The sequence below is a fragment of the Lepidochelys kempii genome, chromosome 4 (genome assembly GCF_965140285.1).
Source record: "Lepidochelys kempii isolate rLepKem1 chromosome 4, rLepKem1.hap1, whole genome shotgun sequence".
Lineage (NCBI taxonomy): Eukaryota > Metazoa > Chordata > Testudines > Cheloniidae > Lepidochelys > Lepidochelys kempii.
Genome location: NC_136383.1, coordinates 26,772,687 through 26,790,831, shown reverse-complemented (window position 1 = coordinate 26,790,831; position 18,145 = coordinate 26,772,687). Strand labels below are relative to the sequence as shown.

General features: G+C 40.0%; 2 protein-coding genes across 3 annotated transcripts in view; one reads left to right on the top strand and one right to left on the bottom strand.

Moving 5' to 3' along the window:
- Positions 1-18,145, top strand: part of LAMTOR3 (late endosomal/lysosomal adaptor, MAPK and MTOR activator 3) — a 62,888-nt gene that overhangs the window by 12,876 nt on the left and 31,867 nt on the right. The gene's annotated exons all lie outside the window — the stretch shown is intronic.
- DAPP1 (dual adaptor of phosphotyrosine and 3-phosphoinositides 1) overlaps positions 1-18,145 on the bottom strand; it is a 45,634-nt gene that overhangs the window by 2,003 nt on the left and 25,486 nt on the right. The window contains exons 3-8 of the mRNA XM_073340783.2: positions 17,887-18,020; positions 9,550-9,680; positions 6,393-6,440; positions 3,385-3,447; positions 2,057-2,142; positions 1,300-1,387 (exon numbers count right to left, since the gene is read on the bottom strand). Coding sequence (XP_073196884.2) covers positions 1,300-1,387; positions 2,057-2,142; positions 3,385-3,447; positions 6,393-6,440; positions 9,550-9,680; positions 17,887-18,020 — 550 coding nt within the window. The remainder of the gene's footprint in view (positions 1-1,299; positions 1,388-2,056; positions 2,143-3,384; positions 3,448-6,392; positions 6,441-9,549; positions 9,681-17,886; positions 18,021-18,145) is intronic.

Sequence of the window (18,145 nt, the reverse complement as noted above, 5' to 3'; positions counted from 1 at the left end):
GTACGGGGAGCTGGCTCCGGCCCCCCTGGAAGGGGCGGGGCCTCGGGCGGAAGGGGCAGGGCTGGGGGTCAGCGTCCCCCAGCCAGCCCATCCGCTGAGCCTGGCCCATGCCGCCCGATTTAAAGGGCCCGGGTTAGGGTTAGGGGCAGCTGCTCCTTTTGCTTCCTCCCCTCCCATCAGCGGCCCAGGGGAGGGGGGTGTCAAAAGGGGCAATGACGTTAAAGCGCTGCCCCAGCAGCACTTTAAATAGGGTTCTTTGCCGTGGCCGCGCTTTAAAGTCAGCTGTACGGGCCGGTACTGGCGGACACTTTTTCCCAGTACGCCGTACCGGCTTACTTTTACCCCTAAATGTATACCTCATAAAAAGCAGTCTTATTCACTTTATAGGCCTCGCAAAGTCCATATGTACAGATTTCATAATGTGTGATACATGTAGTGGAATAGACTCCAAGCATGCAACTCACTGAAGTCAATAGAAGTTGCATGCTAATCTTTGAAGGTTCAGACTGGCTCACTGAAATTTTAACTGAGTGGGAGCAATACTTTCTCAATTTGTTCACAGCATCGCCAACCCTAGCCAATCAAAAATCATCATGAGTTGGGTCCCTAAAATCATCAATTTAAAAAAATATATAAGAATGTGGGTTCTTTTTATGTTTCCTTCTAATTTTTGGAGCCTTTAGGTTTCATGTTTTCAAGCTTTTCTCTGCTACCATGATGGCTAGAAAGTCACTTTTCCTTCCCATGAAAACAGAATTTCACTTAACAACATGATGTCAGGTGTTTAAGAAAAATACCAAGAATCATGAGATTAATGATAAAACCATGAGAGTTGACAACACTTTGTTGGAGATTACTGTTTAATGTATTTTATATACGCACTCAGAGCCCATTTGACTGGAGCATTTTTACAAATAAAAAAATTGCTAAGTGTACCTATGGATGGCGTACACACATTAGGAAGGAGAATACCTCATTGTGCAGAGAATCTCAAACCAACTCCACAATGAGATTTCTGTAGCACTGGAAATAAATCCATAATTTAAGAATTAAAAAAGAAAAATATCTAGGATGACAACTTGTTCAATGGTCATTCAAAATGGAGAAACTATATAGTTTCAACAAGGGCATGGCAATGTAATCATAGCTGGATTAATGCATTGCTATGGTAAATACATCTATCTGTTAGACATGTAAATACAGGAAAGAGCCAACAAATGCTTGTCTGATCTTTTGGTGTGCTAAATCCTAAGGATTAGCCTTCTGCCCACGCTGCCATTTAACACACCATTTCCTTACCAATTTCCATCGCAGTATCTTAATCCACTCATCAGCTTCTATGCCAGTCTTTGCACACAGGTAATATGTCCTTAGTGGGAATACTAAACTGTAAAGAAAACATAATCTAAATCCATTCCAATAATCAGTATTTCCTCCCACAGCGGTGCTTCCTCCCACATTGGCACTGACCAGTTTTTGTTCAGACTTCAGGTGCTGGAGTGATGCTACATTTGTGTGGCTAATGTCTCAGGTCCTACCTGCAGTCCGGTTTCAGCTGTTTAGCCAGAACTATTTTTTAATCCAGTTCTTGAGAGTGAGAGTCTTGTTAATACATTGTGCCTGGCCAGTATTGACAAATGAATTGTGTTTTGCAGAATTGTGCTGGGGTTGGCTTTAGTGCACACGCCGCAAAAATAACCAGGGTTAAATTCACTGGTGGTGGTCTCACCTCAGTATGAGTTGCACCTGCCTACCCTGGGGCTGAATTTAGTTTTCTGAGTGGAAGTGGGAATCAATAATGAATGAAACCCCATAGCTCAAGCAAGAGTACTATCTCCAGCCTTGACTCTTACAGAGCTATGTGGAACTGATCTAGGGAGCTGGTTGAGATACATGGATACAATAAAGAGTGGGAGAGACTCTATAATGCTCACCCATTATCATCGGGTGTGTGTCAGGAGTGGCTGGCAATAGCAAATCAATGTTTCCTGAGTATATTATGGCTTTTGGAAAAGCTAGGCAAAAGAATCAAGGGTTAATTTGGACTGCAACTTACCAGAAACAGTTTACTCGTTCCTGTGAGTAATCAAATTGCACTGCTGAGCATTCCGTTAAGTCTAGTACCCGAATTGGTTCTGTGGACTTCAAAATAACATATTTTAAAAATGAGAGTGTGTGAAACTGGAAGAAAGACAGTAGCTGACCTCACTCCCAAGGTTTCACTTTCTTTCCATGCACTAACGGTGACAAGGGGCCAGATTCTGCTCTCAGTTATGTTGGAGTAGTAAATGCAGAGTAACGCAGTGGAGTCTATCCAAATTTACAGCAATATAGCTGAGAGCAGAATTTGGATGAATACAAGGAACAGGAAAATACCTTTAAATTTAGAGTTGGGCTGATGACAGCATGGTACTGCCAGCTGGAAGAGAATAGGTTTGGGGCACACTTACAAGGACATAGCTGACTAATGACTCTGCCACCAGAATAGCAAGGCTTTTCATATAGCTTCCCACTAAAGTGGGACTTCTGGTGAAGAGGGTATGCTGGTGGCTATATATCCCATGATGGCAGGAAAAGGGTTATCCACGCTGTTACATCTGGGGCAAAGTAATGTAAAACAGAGCAACAGAGAGTAAATGCTTGGAAAGCAGGAATACCAAAAGGGGAGAAAAGGCATTGTGTAACTCAGAATAATGGGGTGAAACTGAGGAAAGGAAAATAAACCCTGAATATCAGGAAAAATATCCCATTAATAATTCAGTGAGGTTGTGGAACAGCATCCTCAAGTGAAAGTGTTCAGTGATAACTCAGTGATTAAGGGCTTGTAAAAGATCTGCTTTATTCTGTGTCGGGTTCCAACTGGCTCTACATAAGAACAAGAACTTCACAGCCTGCTGCCCAGGCTCTCTCTCAGAAACTCAGCCCTTGAAGGTACAGTCCCCAATACCACTTCTGCCCTTTAAACAAGATTAAACAAAGCAATTTAGAATATACTGTAAAGAATAGCTTTGTATTGGGTTATGGCCAAGACATTAAACATCTACTAGGCTATAATATTTATAATTATTCTCTAAAGTCAATGACAAAACTACTATTGTCTTCACCGGGAGCAAGATCAACCTGTCATCACCTGGCATGTGATGGCTAAAAACATGCATGAGTTCCACAAGTGGAACCATGGCATCTGTGAAAAACGTGAGGTCACAGGAGCATGGCACTGCAGGGATTTAAATACTGGAATTGATGTTGATTGTATTCAGCCTGAGAAATGCTAGGGCACCTACAACTCCCACTGAATTCCAAAGGATTTGAATGCTCTCAGGATCAGGCCCTATTTGAGATCTGATCATTTTAAACCATGTCAAATTACAATTTGCTACTCACCGTCTGGTCTTTGAAATATTTAAGTTCATTCCTATGCAGTGTAAACCACCTCATTTTCCAATTCTGAGAAATCAAGAAAGAAAGCAAATGGTTTGAGAATTTTAAAACAAAGCAAAAAAAATACAGCAGTCAAAATCAAGCAACCTTTTTCTTGAAACCATTTTGTTTCTTAAAGATGAGAGGCTCTATGTTTAATCAGAAGAACACTTTCCTTTAACAGGAATTGTCCTTTACTAAACTAGACTGGCATCCAAAAAGATAATATAGATATTATATAAAATAAAATGGGAATTAGATGCATTAAAATGAAGACCTTGACCATGAAAGGCCTAAGATTGGTGATAATATTAATCACTACCATACACTTTCTGCCTACGGATCACAAAGTTCTTTACAAAGAAGAATAAGTTTTATCACCATTTTACAGATGGGAAAATTGAGGTTCAGAGAGGTTAGATGACTTGCCCATGACTACTGGCCTGAAAAGGCACAGTATCTGCCTCTCAGATCAAAGTTCCTAGGAAAGCCCAGACCTTGAGACTTCGTCATAGATTGCCTGGTACTGATAGACGTTAGGGTCCAGATTGGTATATTATATTAAGGGATCTGCTATTGTGAGGTTCTCTGAACAGCCTCAATGATGGAAGCTGAGGGTGCTCAGCACCTTACATGAGTAGGACTGAAGTCATGAGATATAGAGGATCAGACTGATAGAGAGCTTTTAAACAATCAATGAAACAAATGTGTATATATTACAGCATTTAACGTCAAACCAATTAAATGGACCTTTGAGCAACTGACTGACAGAAAAAGATCAAAGACATAAGAATGGCCATACTGGGTCAGACCAATGGTCCGTCTAGCTCAGTATCCTGTCTCTGACAGTGGCCTGTGCCAGATGCTTCAACAGGAGTGATCAGAACAGGGCAATTTATCAAGTGATCCATTCCTCATCATCCAACCCATGCTTCTAGCAGTCAGAGGCTTAGGGACACCCAGAGGAAGGGGTTGCATCCCTGACCATCTTGGCTAGGGACCTATCCTCCATGAACTTTTCTAATTCTTTTTTGAACACAGTTATACTTTTGGCCTTCACAACATCCCCTGGTGATGAGTTCCACAGGTTGATAGTGCATTGTGTGAAGTAGTACTTCCTTAGGTTTGTTTTAAACCATGGCCTATTGATTTCATTGTGTGACTCCTGGTTTGTGTGTTATGTAAAGGGGTAGATAACACATCCTTATTAATTGTCTCCACACTATTCCTGATTTTACTGACCAGTATCACATCCCCCCTCAGTCGTCTCTTTTCCAAACTGAACAGTCCCAGTCTTTTTAATCTCTCCTCAGATGGAAATTGTTCCATACACCTAATCATTTTTGTTGCCCTTCACTGTACTTTTTCCAGTTCTAACATAACTTTTTTGAGCGGATATGTCCAGAACTTTTTTGAGCGGATATGTCCAGAAGTGCAGTGTTCAAGGTCTGGGCTTATCATGGCTTTATATAGTAGCATTATGATATGTTCGATCTTTTTATCTATTTCTTTCCTAATAGTTCCGAACATTCTATTAGATTTTTTGACTGCCACTTACATTGAGCAGATGTTTTCAGAGAGCTATCCACAATGAAGCCAGCATCTCTTTCTTGAATGGTAACAGCTAATTGAGACCCCATCATTTTATATGTATGGTAGGGATTATGTTTTCCAATGTGCATTACTTTCAGCTTATCAACATTTCATTTCATCTGCCATTTTCTTACCCACTCATCTAGTTTTGTGAGATCCCTTTGTAACTCTTCAGAGTCTGCTTAACTATCCTGAGTAATTTTGTATCATCTGCAAAGTTTCCCACCTCACTATTTACCCTCTTTTTCCAGACCATTTATGAATATGTAGAACAGCACTAGTCCCAGTACAGATCCTTGGTGGACCCTGCTGTTTACCTCTTTCCATTGTTAAAACTGACCTTTTATTCCTAGCCTTCTTTTAACCAGTTACTGAGCCATGAGAGGACCTTCCCTCTTATCCCATGACTATTTAGTTTGCTTAAGAGCCTTTGGTGAGGGACCTTGTCAAAGTTTTTCTGAAAGTCCAAGTACACTATATCCACTGGATCACCCTTGTCCACATGTTTGTTGACCCCCCTCAAAGAAATCTAATAGATTGGTGAGGCATGATTTCCCTTTACAAAAACCATGTTGACTCTTCCCCAACATATCACGTTCATCTATGCGTCTGCTAATCACTATCGTTTCAACCAATTTGCCTGGTATTTTTCAGGTTTACTGGCCTGTAACTGCCAAGATGACTTCTGGAGCCTTTTAAAGAAATTGTTGTCACATTAGTTATCCGCCAATCATCAGCTACAGAGGCTGAATTAAGCAATCGGGTACATACCACAGTTAGTAGTTCTGCAATTTCATATCTGAGTCCCTTCAGAACTCTTGGGTGAGTATCATCTGGTCCAGGAGACTTATTACTGTTTAATTTACCAATCTGTTCGAAAACCTCCTCTATTTACATTTCTATATGGGTGAGTTCCTCAGATTTGTCTTCTAAAAAGAATGGCTCAGGTGTAGATATCTCCCACACAACCTCTTCAGTGAAGACCAATGCAAAGAATTCATTTAGCTTCTCCGCAACAGCCTTGTCTTTTTTGCGTGTTCCTTTAGCACCTCAATTGCCCAGTGGCCCCACCAATTGTTTGCCAGGCATCCTGCTCCTGATGTACTTAAAACAAAATTTGCTGTTAATTTTTGTGTCATTTGCTAGCTGCTCTTCATATTCTTTTTTGATCTGCCTAATTATACTTTTACACTTCACTTGCCAGAGTTTGTTTCTATTTTTCTCGGTAATGATTTATTTCTCATTTCACTATATATATGATATTAAACCACAAAGATGCTAAGTTAAACCTGGGATTTTCTCTTCCTCCTCAATTTTCATTTCTTTCTATGGGCATGGGATGGAAGAGAGGAGTATGAAAGCTCTGAAGTTTTTCTTACCTTTACTATTTTGCCTTGTTTTATCAAGTATCCTTCTTTTGTACCAAGCTGCAAAGAAAGAAGGAAAGACTCAGCTGTGTTTATATTTTGTTCCTTTTTATTATGAGCAAAACAAAATCAAACTATTGCTCATTCTTCTCCAGATACCTCCCACAACCACTCATCTTATCCTTATGCTCGTGTAGCTTCTGTACTGTCCCCACAGTGTGGGCCATATTCCCCCAAACGTCATTCCATTGACTTCAAAGGAGTGGTACCCTCTTACACCAAGGGGTAATTGTGAATATGAGTAGGCCAGAATCTATTCACAGAGTTCTCCAAGTATATAATGACCCATATTCAGTAAAATATACTCAGCAATTAAGTCATTTTACTTCATTTACCTAGATGCCACATGTCATAATACTTAAGTACTGTAATAGATCTTACCAGCCAATGGGATTATCCATGTAAACTGTTCTGGAAACATTAAAAAAACCCAAAGAACTGGGACAGATTTTAATTTGCTTTGGTTAAGTATTCTCTATATGTGACAAAAGCCCTTCCAACTAAAGATGAGCAGAGTACGAACAGAACATAGCATAACACAAAGCATGCGCTAGGGAATTTTTGATCCAGTTAGGCAAAAACACGCATTTGACAACAGTCGGAATGTTGGATGCACAATTTTGGCCTTGATTTTCAAAAATGATTAATGATGTGGGTGCTTAAACTTCTTGGATGCGCCCCTTGAAACTTCAAGAAAGGCCTGACTTTTCATCATCTTCATCAGAGATATCTGAAATCAGGAAATCACTGAATCATAGAAGTGCAGGACTGGAAGGGACCTCAATAGGTCATCTAATCTAGTCCCCTGCACTCAAGACAGGACTAAGTAATAACTAGACCATTCTTAAAAAGAAAAGGGGTACTTGTGGCACCTTAGAGACTCACAAATTTATTTGAGTGTAAGCTTTCGTGAGCTACAGCTCACTTCATCGGATGCACGAAGTACTCCTTTTCTTTTTGCGAATACAGACTAACACGGCTGCTACTCTGAAACCTGTCATCTAGACCATTCCTGACAGGTATTTGTCTAACCTGTTCTTAAAAATTTCCAATGACAGAGATTCCACAACCCCCCTTCCCCCCAGGCAATTTGTTCCAGTGCTTAACCATCCTGACAATTAGAAAGTTTTTCCTAATGTCCAACCTAAACCTCCCCTGCCGCAATTTAAGACCATTGTTTCTTGTCCTATCTTCAGAGGTTAATGAGAACAATTTTTCAGCCTTCTCTTTGTAACAACCTTTTATGTAGTGAAAACTGTTATGTCCCCCTTCAGTCTTCTCTTCTCCAGACTCAACAAACCCAATGTTTTCAATCTTTCATCATAGACCACATTTTCGAGACCTTTAATAATTTTTGTTGCTCTCCTCTAGACTTTTTCCAATTTGTCCACATCTTTCCTGAAAATATGGTGCCCAGAACTGGATACAGTACTCCAGTTGAGGCCATATCAGTGTGGAGTAGAGTGGTAGAATTACTTCCCGTGTCTTGCTTACAATACTTCTGCTGATACATCCCAGAATGATATTTGCTTTTTTTTTTTTTTTTTTTTTTGCAAGTGTTACGCTGTTCACTCATATTTACCTTGTGGTCCACTGTGACCCCCAGGTCCCTTTCCTCAGTACTCCTTCCTAGGCAGTCATTTCTCATTTTGTATGTGTGCAACTGATTGTTCCTTCCTAAGTGGAGAACTTTGCATTTGTCCTTATTGAATTTCATGTTATTTACTTCAGACCATTTCTCCAGTTTGTCCAGATCATTTTGAATTGGAATCCTATCCTCCAAAGCCCTTGTAACCTCTCCCAGCTTGGTATTGTCCGCAGACTTTTTAAGTGTACTCTCTCTGCCATTCTCTAAATCATTGATGAAGATACTGACCAGAACTGGACCTAGCGCCCATCCCTGCAGTACTCCTCCCAAGATGCCTTTCCCGCTTGACTGTGAACCATCGGTAACTACTCTGGCCATGTCTCTACGTACAGCACTGTAGCAGCACAGCTATACTGATACCATTGCACCGCTGCACCATGTCTGGTGAAGACGCTCCATGCCGACGGGAGAGCTCTCTCCCGTCGGTATAATAAAACACCTCCGCGAGCAGCAGAAGCTGTGTCACCGGGAGAAGCTCTCCCACCGACGTAGCTCTGTGCTCATGAGCGCTTATGTCGGTGTAATTTATGTCACTCAGGGGGTGGTTTTTTCACACCACAGTGACGTAAGTTATGCCAACATAGCTTGTAGTGTAGACATAGCCTCCCTGGGAATGGTTTTCCAACCAGTAATGCACCGACCCTCCAGTAGCTCCATCTAGGCTATATTTCCCAAGTTTGTTTATGAGAGGGTCATGTGAGACAATGTCAAAAGCCTTACTGAAGTCAAGATATACCTCATCTACCACATAGATATACCTCCTATCCACAAGGCTTGTTACTCTGTCAAAGAAAGCTGTTAGGTTGATTTGACAGGATTTATTATTGATAAACCCATGCTCACTGTTACTTATCACCTTATTATCTTCCAGGTGTTTGCAAATTGATTGCCAGATTATTTGCTCCTTTGTCTTTCTGGATACTGAAGTTAAGCTGTCTGGTCTATAATTCCCCGGGTTGTCCTTATTCCCCTTTTTATAAATGGGCACTATATTTGCCCTCTTCCAGTTCTCTGGAATCTCACCCATTTTCCATGAGTTTTCAGAGGTAATCGCTAATGGTTCAGATATCTCCTCAGTCAGCTCCTTGAGTATTCTAGGATGTATTTCATCATTAAATCATTCTGGCTATGATTTTTTTGTAAAAACTGACTAGTTTCAAAACTTTTTAAAGTTAATATTCTAAAGGGATGGGGTGGAGCTCTTTGGTTCTTCAAGAGTCAAAAATAATTTTAGTTCAGATGGAAAGATTTGCATATGACAGCTCGCTTATTAACATTTTCTAATGCTCAGCATTGCTGATCTCCTGAGGAGAATGGTGGAAAGGTTCTTATTCATCACAAGACTATGTACCAGCAGGATTATTTTCTTGGCTATAACCATTTTTAAAAGGGTAGATGCTCTAGGGCTCACTTGTCTGGCTGCATTACATTCAGAATCTTAATAACAGAAAAGTAACCTACCGAAGGTGCATTCAGGACAAGATCATTTTCAGTTTTTCCTGTTTGCATCGCAGTGTGAACCCGGACAGACTCATAAATAGAAGGTTCTTCCACTTTCCGGGGATACGGATGTTTCAGTACAATTAGGGTGCCTGAATAAAAGATAGCACTAGTGAGTGACGTGACAAAGTGGATAATACAAAATGATTGTCCCAGGTGTGTGTGTGTGTTTGGAGTTCTGGAGCACTCCTGTGTTGTCAGGTTCCTAAGACAAGAGTGGGATTTTGGCCACACACAGGTCAGAGGACAATCATGTCATAAATGACACTTAAATTATTGACTAAATTAGGCAAATCATTTTCAAAGTGCACAGCCTAAGTAACTGGACTGTACATAAGGTTTTCCACAGGGGACAAGAATCCTTCCCCACAAACTGCAGAGCGGCTATGGGCAGTGACTAATGGATCTGTGTAGCAGCGGTTCCACCTGACTTGAGTGGATCCTTCACCCTTGACTCTACCCTGCCCTGCTCCCAAAAAGTCCTGGATCTCTGCTCCACTGTGCATGTGGACTCAGGATCTCCTGTGCGGGTTACCCAAATCCTGCTCCTCTGCTGTGTCTGAAAACCTCTGCTTTCCTATACATGCCAACTGCACCTCTTCTCTTCTATTCCTTCAAGTAGGTGCCATGGTTGTGTCTACGCTATAGAGCTGATGCCGGCATAGCTATGTTGACACACCCATACCAACATAGGCCCCTCAAGTAGCTGCAGCACCAACAGAAGGAGGAGTTCTGCTCGTTTAAAAACACCCCCCTCCCCAAATGACATCAGCAAAGAAGCCCTTTTCTCTTGGCATAGCTGAGTCTACGCTGGGGTTTTGTCAGCACAGCTATTACAGTAGGTAGTTGTTTTTTTCACACCCCTGACTGACATAGCTATAAGTTTTAAGTGCAGACCAGGCCTGACTTTTTGAATCTGCCTTCAAGCAGATATTCATGTAAACCTCTTCCTAATTTGATACGAGTAGAAAAGCCAAGAAGGCAGCACCACAGAACTTTCACACCTGCATGAGGCAAGAGAAATATGTTTTCTTTGTTCCCCTTAGAGCTGTAGTTTGAATCTGCTTTTGTTCATGGAATCATCATTATTAGGATAATTGGAGTAGACACACAACATGTGGCTTTCTTGATTATCAAGCACCTAATCTGTGTTTCACAATTGGAAGCCATTTCTTACCTCACATAAATCTCTGACATGGATAAACATCCTTCTCATTAGAAGAGATGGAATTATGTATCTATGCCCAGTATCCTCGATTTTTTCATAGTTGTATATAAATACATTGTGCCTTTTTTAAGCACCCAAACTCAGAGTTGTGGATATAAGGACCCAAAGTTTTTAAGTCTAGTGCAAAGATGGAGAGATGTTCACTTCAGACTTTTATGCACAATAAAGAGAATGGTCCAGTAGATGGGACCTGCAATCAGGTACCAGGAGACTGTTGTTATCTGCCTGGATGGCCACTGACCTACTGTGTGGCATTGGTCAAATCACTTCATCTCCCTGGGCTTTCATTTTCCCATCTGCAATAATAACGCTGGGAATAATAAAGCTGACCCACCTTTGATAATTACTCTATGGATGAAAAGTGCTTTTCTTCTGGGTGACCAGATAGAAAGTGTGAAAAATCGGGACAGGAGATGGGGGGTAATAGGCACCTATATAAGAAAAAGCCCCAAATATCGGGACTGTCCCTATAAAATTGAGATATCTGGTCACCCTAAGTGCTTTCTACTGTAAATGCTTCATGTTTCCTATTAGAGAAGATTTACAACTTCTATTTGTATAGAACTTCCTCAGTAAATACAATCTTGGCTATAGAATGTATGAGGTAGTACCTAAAAGGCAGGGTGGTTGTTGGTTTGTTTGTTTTTTGAAACACTCGTTTTCTATTTGTGAAAGAGAAACAAATTACATGAAAATGACGTTTTTCAGGCCTTCCCTCCATTTAGCATATGTTAAAATATCTGTTATTTAATTTCCATGATTGAAACTTGACTAGTCATGTCCTCTTGAGCTTGTGATCATCAGTTCTCACAAGCTAAGCAATGTTAAGACTAATGAGGACTTGGATTGGAGATCCACAAGGAAAACCCAAAGTGCTATAGGAAGAGGTACTGCTGTCCACTGAACCAGTGACCTGGATAGGGTACTAAGGGACACTGCTGCTACCTGGGGCCCCAATCCTGCAGACACTTATGCACATGCTTCCGGTCTTGGGGAACAGAGGTCGCTCTGCTTCAGATGCTTGCAAGCGATCTCTTTATTCTGTGTCCAGTTCCAGCTGGCTGGGCATAACAACAAGAGCTTCACAGCGTCCAGACTATCTAGGAAGCTCAGCCCTTAAAGACACAATCCCCGATACCACCAGATCCCATCTATACTAGAAAAGGTTTAGCGGTATACCTATATAGGCAATCCTCCTAACATAGCTGTATCTTATTTCTGGCAACAGAGTACTTTACAATAGGTTGTACCAGTTCCCAAGCAAAACAAGCTGTACCAGCAAAAGCCCTTTTTTTGCTAGTATAACTCTGTCTATTTTGGTGGCACAAATATTGTGTACAAAAATTAAACCCTTGCCTAACAATACTAAACTGGCAATGTTTATAAAAATAGACCTGGCCTAAATTTATGCACTACAGTTAGTCCCATTTAAATCAATAGGTTTACTTAGTATATAAAGTTAAGCATATAATTAAATCTTCAGAGTATCAAGGCTTAAGAGAGCCATCCTAAGAGAGATACAAAGGCAGCCCTGAGCAGTTGTGATCAGCTGATGGGTTTTGTGTTTGTGGGTGTGGTGTTAGAGAAGAGGGGTGTTACGGCTGTTGTTTTGGCAATATTCTGACTCAGCTACAGTCTGTCCACTTGCAAAGTGATAAAGTAAAACTTAAAAACAGGAAACCAGTGATGAAACAAAAATAAATCCACATTTTTATTATTCAAACCTAACAGAATAGAGGGACATGAATATCTACAACGTGTAAACAACCTGACTTCATTGGTATCTCACACTAAAATCCCTAATCTTCTGGAAGTTAATAACCTAACTTGTCTTCTTTATTTAAACTGCACTATCTTCTTTCAGTATATCTAGTTATACGTGTCCTTCTCCACACTTGGTTCATTCATTTTATAAGGTCCATTCCCAGAATGCTCTCCTCTAATAGCCAACCCTTTAAAACCAGGGGAAAGAACCAGCTGCACCCCTCAGGGGCTCATGGTGGCCATTAGTGGATTGCAGCTGACTGTATCTTTCTTCCTTCTAGCTGGTAAGTATTTGGCTCATGTTTAGTTTTTCTTGTTTTTTTCCTTTCCTTTGCAGGCAGAGAAGTTCCTTTGAGGGTGGTTTTTAAGCCACACTCCAAGCTTCTCACACAGACTCAACTAACATAATTAATTAAACCCCTTCACCAAGTAGCTGATCTGATAGTTAATAAGGCTACAGGTATCCCAGATAGAACCTGCCACCTTCCCTCAGAGTAATGAAAAAACTAAGATATAGCAGGGTCCACTATTGATGAATCAAACATGCCTCTATTCGTATGAGCTTACTCCAGCAGGCTATAGGAACCTCTGTATCTAAAGAATTTACTGAGCTCAGCTAAAGAGACCAGTAACCTTTGGTAATCAGAAAAGGAGCTTCCGTTCTCTTCTCTTACTCCTGAGTAGGTGGCACAACCTCACGCTGCTATATAAATATCAGGCAATAATAATACATTTGGAATTTTTACTTATATATATCTCAAAGCACTTCATAAAGGTGAGTAAGCATTCTTATCCCCATTGTAGAGATAGGGAAATGAAGCACCATCACACACTGAATTAATAGTAAAGTCAGGAAGAGAAACCAGGGTCCTTGACTCCTGGTTTGATAATCTCGCCAGTGGGTCACACTACCTTAATAAAACAAGAACACATTAGTCTGTTGTTGGTCAGTTTGTTCCAGTTAACACTATAACTTGGTTACAATGTCACAACATTTAACTTTGTTTTTAGGGTAGAAATATCACCTTTTCTGAAACAAGCTATTAATATTCTTGCTCGCTATATCACTGCTTGGTTAAGACGAAGTCTTATACAAGTGTCAAGTATGTGATCCGCATGTCCTTCAGACTAACCTTCATGGAGCTCTGATTAAACAGCGGAGAGTTTATGTTTGCAGCAAAACACTAGCAAAGGAGATCTCTAAAATTAGACTGGTGCTTCAGATCCAACCTTCTTCACTACCCATATGCATTTTCTAATACTACAAAGCTCACAAGCCTAGCTGAAAAAGGAGATCAAAGAGACAATACAAAATAAACTTTCCAAATGATTGTTAATAATGTATTAAATTCTGCTGATGAGTTATATTTTGCAAGAGGGGATGGGGAAAAAATAACATTTGAAGTAAATAGCTGACATCCGATCATAGAAACAGGGAAGCATGCAAATGTGATATGCTTAACTTGAGCTATGTGGTGTAGGTCAAGGGTCATAGTCAGTTTAATTCTCCCTAGCTCTATGGAAAATTTCTTTTACATTTAATAAGGATGGAACCAAGAGGCCTCTATTAGCAATTACTCGAAATGAAGAGAGAGCGATATCCTGTGTATTAAGTTCCGTAGACAATTATATACTTGCGGCAGAATTGCATACCCAAGTTTAAACATTCTATAAAAATGATACTATTTTCTATTAAGTTCTGTAGGATTTTTCCATAAGGAATATTTTAGGTAGCATCATTCAGTAAATATATAAGAAATAGAAATGTCCAGTTCAATCCATAGCAAGACATTTTTGTGGTGTGTGTGTGGTTTTAGGGTTGGGGTTTTTTTTTGGGGGGGGGGGAGGTTGGGGAGGATTGGTATATATTTCTGCTTTCCAACAAATAGGGATCTTCTGAAAACTAACAGAACAGGAAAATATGTGACTATATTCTTGGAAATTTGAGCCGATTAAAGCCACAGTTTGGTTTTTCTGTCTGGTTAATCTCCTACCTGACAGATAGGTAACCCAGAGCATCTAAATGACTTGGCTAAGGTTTCACAGTGAGACGGTGATAGAGTGGGAGGAGAAATAAACTCTCCTGACTCAGTGTGATGCCCTAGTCACTGGAACTACATTAAAAAACACACAGCGTTGAAAAGTGAGCGCAAAGCAATCATTAGTGTCATAGACAAGTCACTAGAGCTGGTCAAAAAATGAGTACAATAAAATATTTCATGTTTCCATTCTAAACGGGTTGAAATTAACCCATTTTTCATTAAAAAATGTATTTTTCACAACTTTTTGCAAAATATTTGTCTAAAACATCAAGCGATTTTCATTTAGTGATTTTTATTTTTTTAATAAATGAAAACATTTTCATATTACTGAAAACCTGAGTTCTGGTAAATGGAAATTTTTGAATTAGACTTCTTTTGTGAAAATTTCTGATAATGACAATTGATCACAAAAGTTTACAGTTTCAAAAGTCGTCTATTTTTAAATAAATGAACTTTTTGTTGAAAAAATGTTGACAAGCTCCACTAAGTTACACCCTCCTTTCCCAGTAACATGGAACTTAGGCTTGAGAACCATGAGTTTGTTTGAATTTTTTTCCTGCACCTCTAAAACCTTTCAGAGCCTACACTAACTGTACTTTTTAATGTAGCAAAATGAAAATTGGATGGGGAGCCTTTGGAGATGATTTCTATTTCTCTGTTGGTGATAGTATGTGCTTGTGAAGTCCTTTGTTTATAAACCAGCCAGATAATATAATAATTCAGGTTCCTTGTTTATTCCGTCATATTGCTGAGCTGCCAATTTTACCATATAACATTCCATGCCAGTATTTAAAAAAAAAAAAAAAAACCCATTGATTATACAATTACTGACCGCTAGCGCCTGAGCCAAAGTTCTCACGTTATCTATCACTGAGTGAGAGCATGGACTGAGAGCCAGAACCAGATTCTGTTCCCAGCTCTGCCACTGATATGTTTTCTGACCTTGGGCCAGATACTTCACCTATTTTGGCCTAATGACATTTACCTTCTTATGGATAACAGCTAAGTATTATAATTCTTTTAAAAGGTTGTGCTTGAACAGACAACTTACTGCTCCTGTCCCATTAAATTAGCCATTACCCCACAGGCAGCTATTATTATTAATCATGTTTATTATGGCAGTGCTCAACGGGCTGGATATCAGGATGTGAAATCAGCATTGGTGCTCTGTCTTCCTGTATATTGCGGCATATAGGCAAGGAAAGTAGAAAGGGAACAAGCTTGTTGGCGAGATACTTTAATACCCATTTCCAGCCTCTAGCTCTGTCTGATTTAGACAGATGAGACGGGTTTCACAGAGCTAGCAGAATCTGATTAGGGGGCTTTAAGCCAACTGCCAAGCACATCATTCAGCACTAAGGATCCAGCTTGCAGAGATCATATAGCACCAAATCCTTATTTACTAATGGATGTAACACATGGAGTGAAGGAAGGAAAAATCATAATTTTCTACATGTCATCTGAAATATTTGAAAGGTTAAACTTACTGATATATTTCTGACTTCAGATAAGAATCTTCTCATAGCCCAAAATGGATATTTAGATTGAAACATTTTCATCTTAAACTTTAAACCAAAACAGTTCCTGCGAACTAGTACTTTGAAGCATGGTTCATAGTTTAGTTGCATTTTAAACATAAACCTTTTTAACTCTGTGATTGGATTAATACTTAGATCCCAAATATACAGAAGTGCTTGAGTGCGTACTTATTGATGTATATGCCATTACAGTAACTGCACCTGGAGGTAATCATTTAGGCATCTATCTGATCATTTACATGTACAAATACCACTACTGCACATACAAATTATTTGCATATTTTTTGCACACACAAATTATTAACAGTTTTCTGCCTTACAAATGTTCATTAACCCTAGCAATTTCCACTGTGGAGGTAGGTAAGCCTTAATCTTTTTTAGAGATAAGAAAACCACAACAAGAAAGACTGGCCCAAGGCCACAGAAGCAACAGTGCCAAATCTAGGATTAGAGCTCAGGAGTCCCTGGCACCTAGACCTAACCTATACTTTTAGCACCCCTCTTTCTCTCAGAATTAGTACTAGAAATTTGAACTCAGCGTTTTAAATTTCATTCCTACAAGTGAGTTGGTTTATGATCTGCTGGTAGGAAGAGTCTTTCTCCTTCTCCTTGACCCCATTCAAGCAGCAGCTGTCTGTTGAAATGGTCTGTGCTCCTCTTGTGTTAAATAACACACTGATTAAGCTAATTTTTTTTTTTTTTAAATTCCTGTTTCAGGGCAGAGCAAGTCAACAAGCAGGCTGCTCTGCCTCAGCGGAGGAAATCACTTGTTAATGGTGAAGTATAGGGCATGTAAACTGCAGGTGAGGTGAGGAAACCAGTGTGGATTTCTGGCCTGGGAAGTAGTGGAAATAAACTCTTTCATAGCTCTCTCCTTCCTCTACTCTCAGCCCCCTCCCTCCATGCCTCCTCTTCTGAGAAGATGTTTAAATGTTATTTTGGGGACAGTCATCAAATTGTAGTTTTTAACCCTGTATTTCTTAATCTAGTAAAATAAAAAGCCGGCGGGAGAGGAGATTAAGGGTCCTATGCCCCTCAGCATATGCACATTCTGAAATGCTTCTTCTGAGCTAAGATTGTGTTAGCAGCAAAGACAAGGCAACAACAGAAGCTTCTTAGGTTAAAACAATCACACACTACATCACCTTGTTAGACAAGTACATAATAAGCACAGGTATTTCACTGGTAATCATCATCATGTGACCATCTTCTGTTCTCAGCAATCAGTTCTTTTCTCAGTAACACTGGAATAAATCAAAACTAACTCTATTGACTTCACTGCTGAGAGCAATTTCTATAGTTCTGTGTCACATCAAGCTGCTCTAACCTGTTTCTGGCACCAGCTGATTCTAATAGATACAAAGTTCTACCACGTGGCTCCCTAAAATCGCTACGGTTCCCTCCTTTCTCCAGGATGGATCCAAGCAAAGGCCTCTGCCTCAGGGATTGGAGACAAGATCCTGTTACTGGCTCTATCCTGACACCAAAACAGGCTTGTGTCCCAGGCTGGTAAAATCACAAGCTACTGACTTTGGTTTGTGTTTAGATTAAGCAGAAGGCATCTCTAAACCTAAACCTCTGATATGTTTAACGTTGGCACACACAAAATAATATTTGAAGAGGTACATCTGAGCAGGTTTTGAGTAAAAATGACTATCTGATGTAAATATGAAGTGGGTTCCCTAAAGCCATCTCCACACTCACACATATGACACACATTGTTTACCTGTCTCGCTTCCAATTAGGGGCTGGTTTGCAAAATGCATGACTAACTCCTTCAAGCTGGGAAATTCATTAAAGCCAAACTTGAATGAAGACCCCATGTGCTCCACATGGAAATGTTTCACAGAATCTCTTGCTCTAAAAGGAAAAAGAGAATTGTCCAAATACGTAAAGTTTGCAAATTACAAAATGTCTCTGGAGGAAAATGTAAACACTTATTGCTTTGTGCTTACACAGCACCAACCATGTTTAGATCTTGGAGC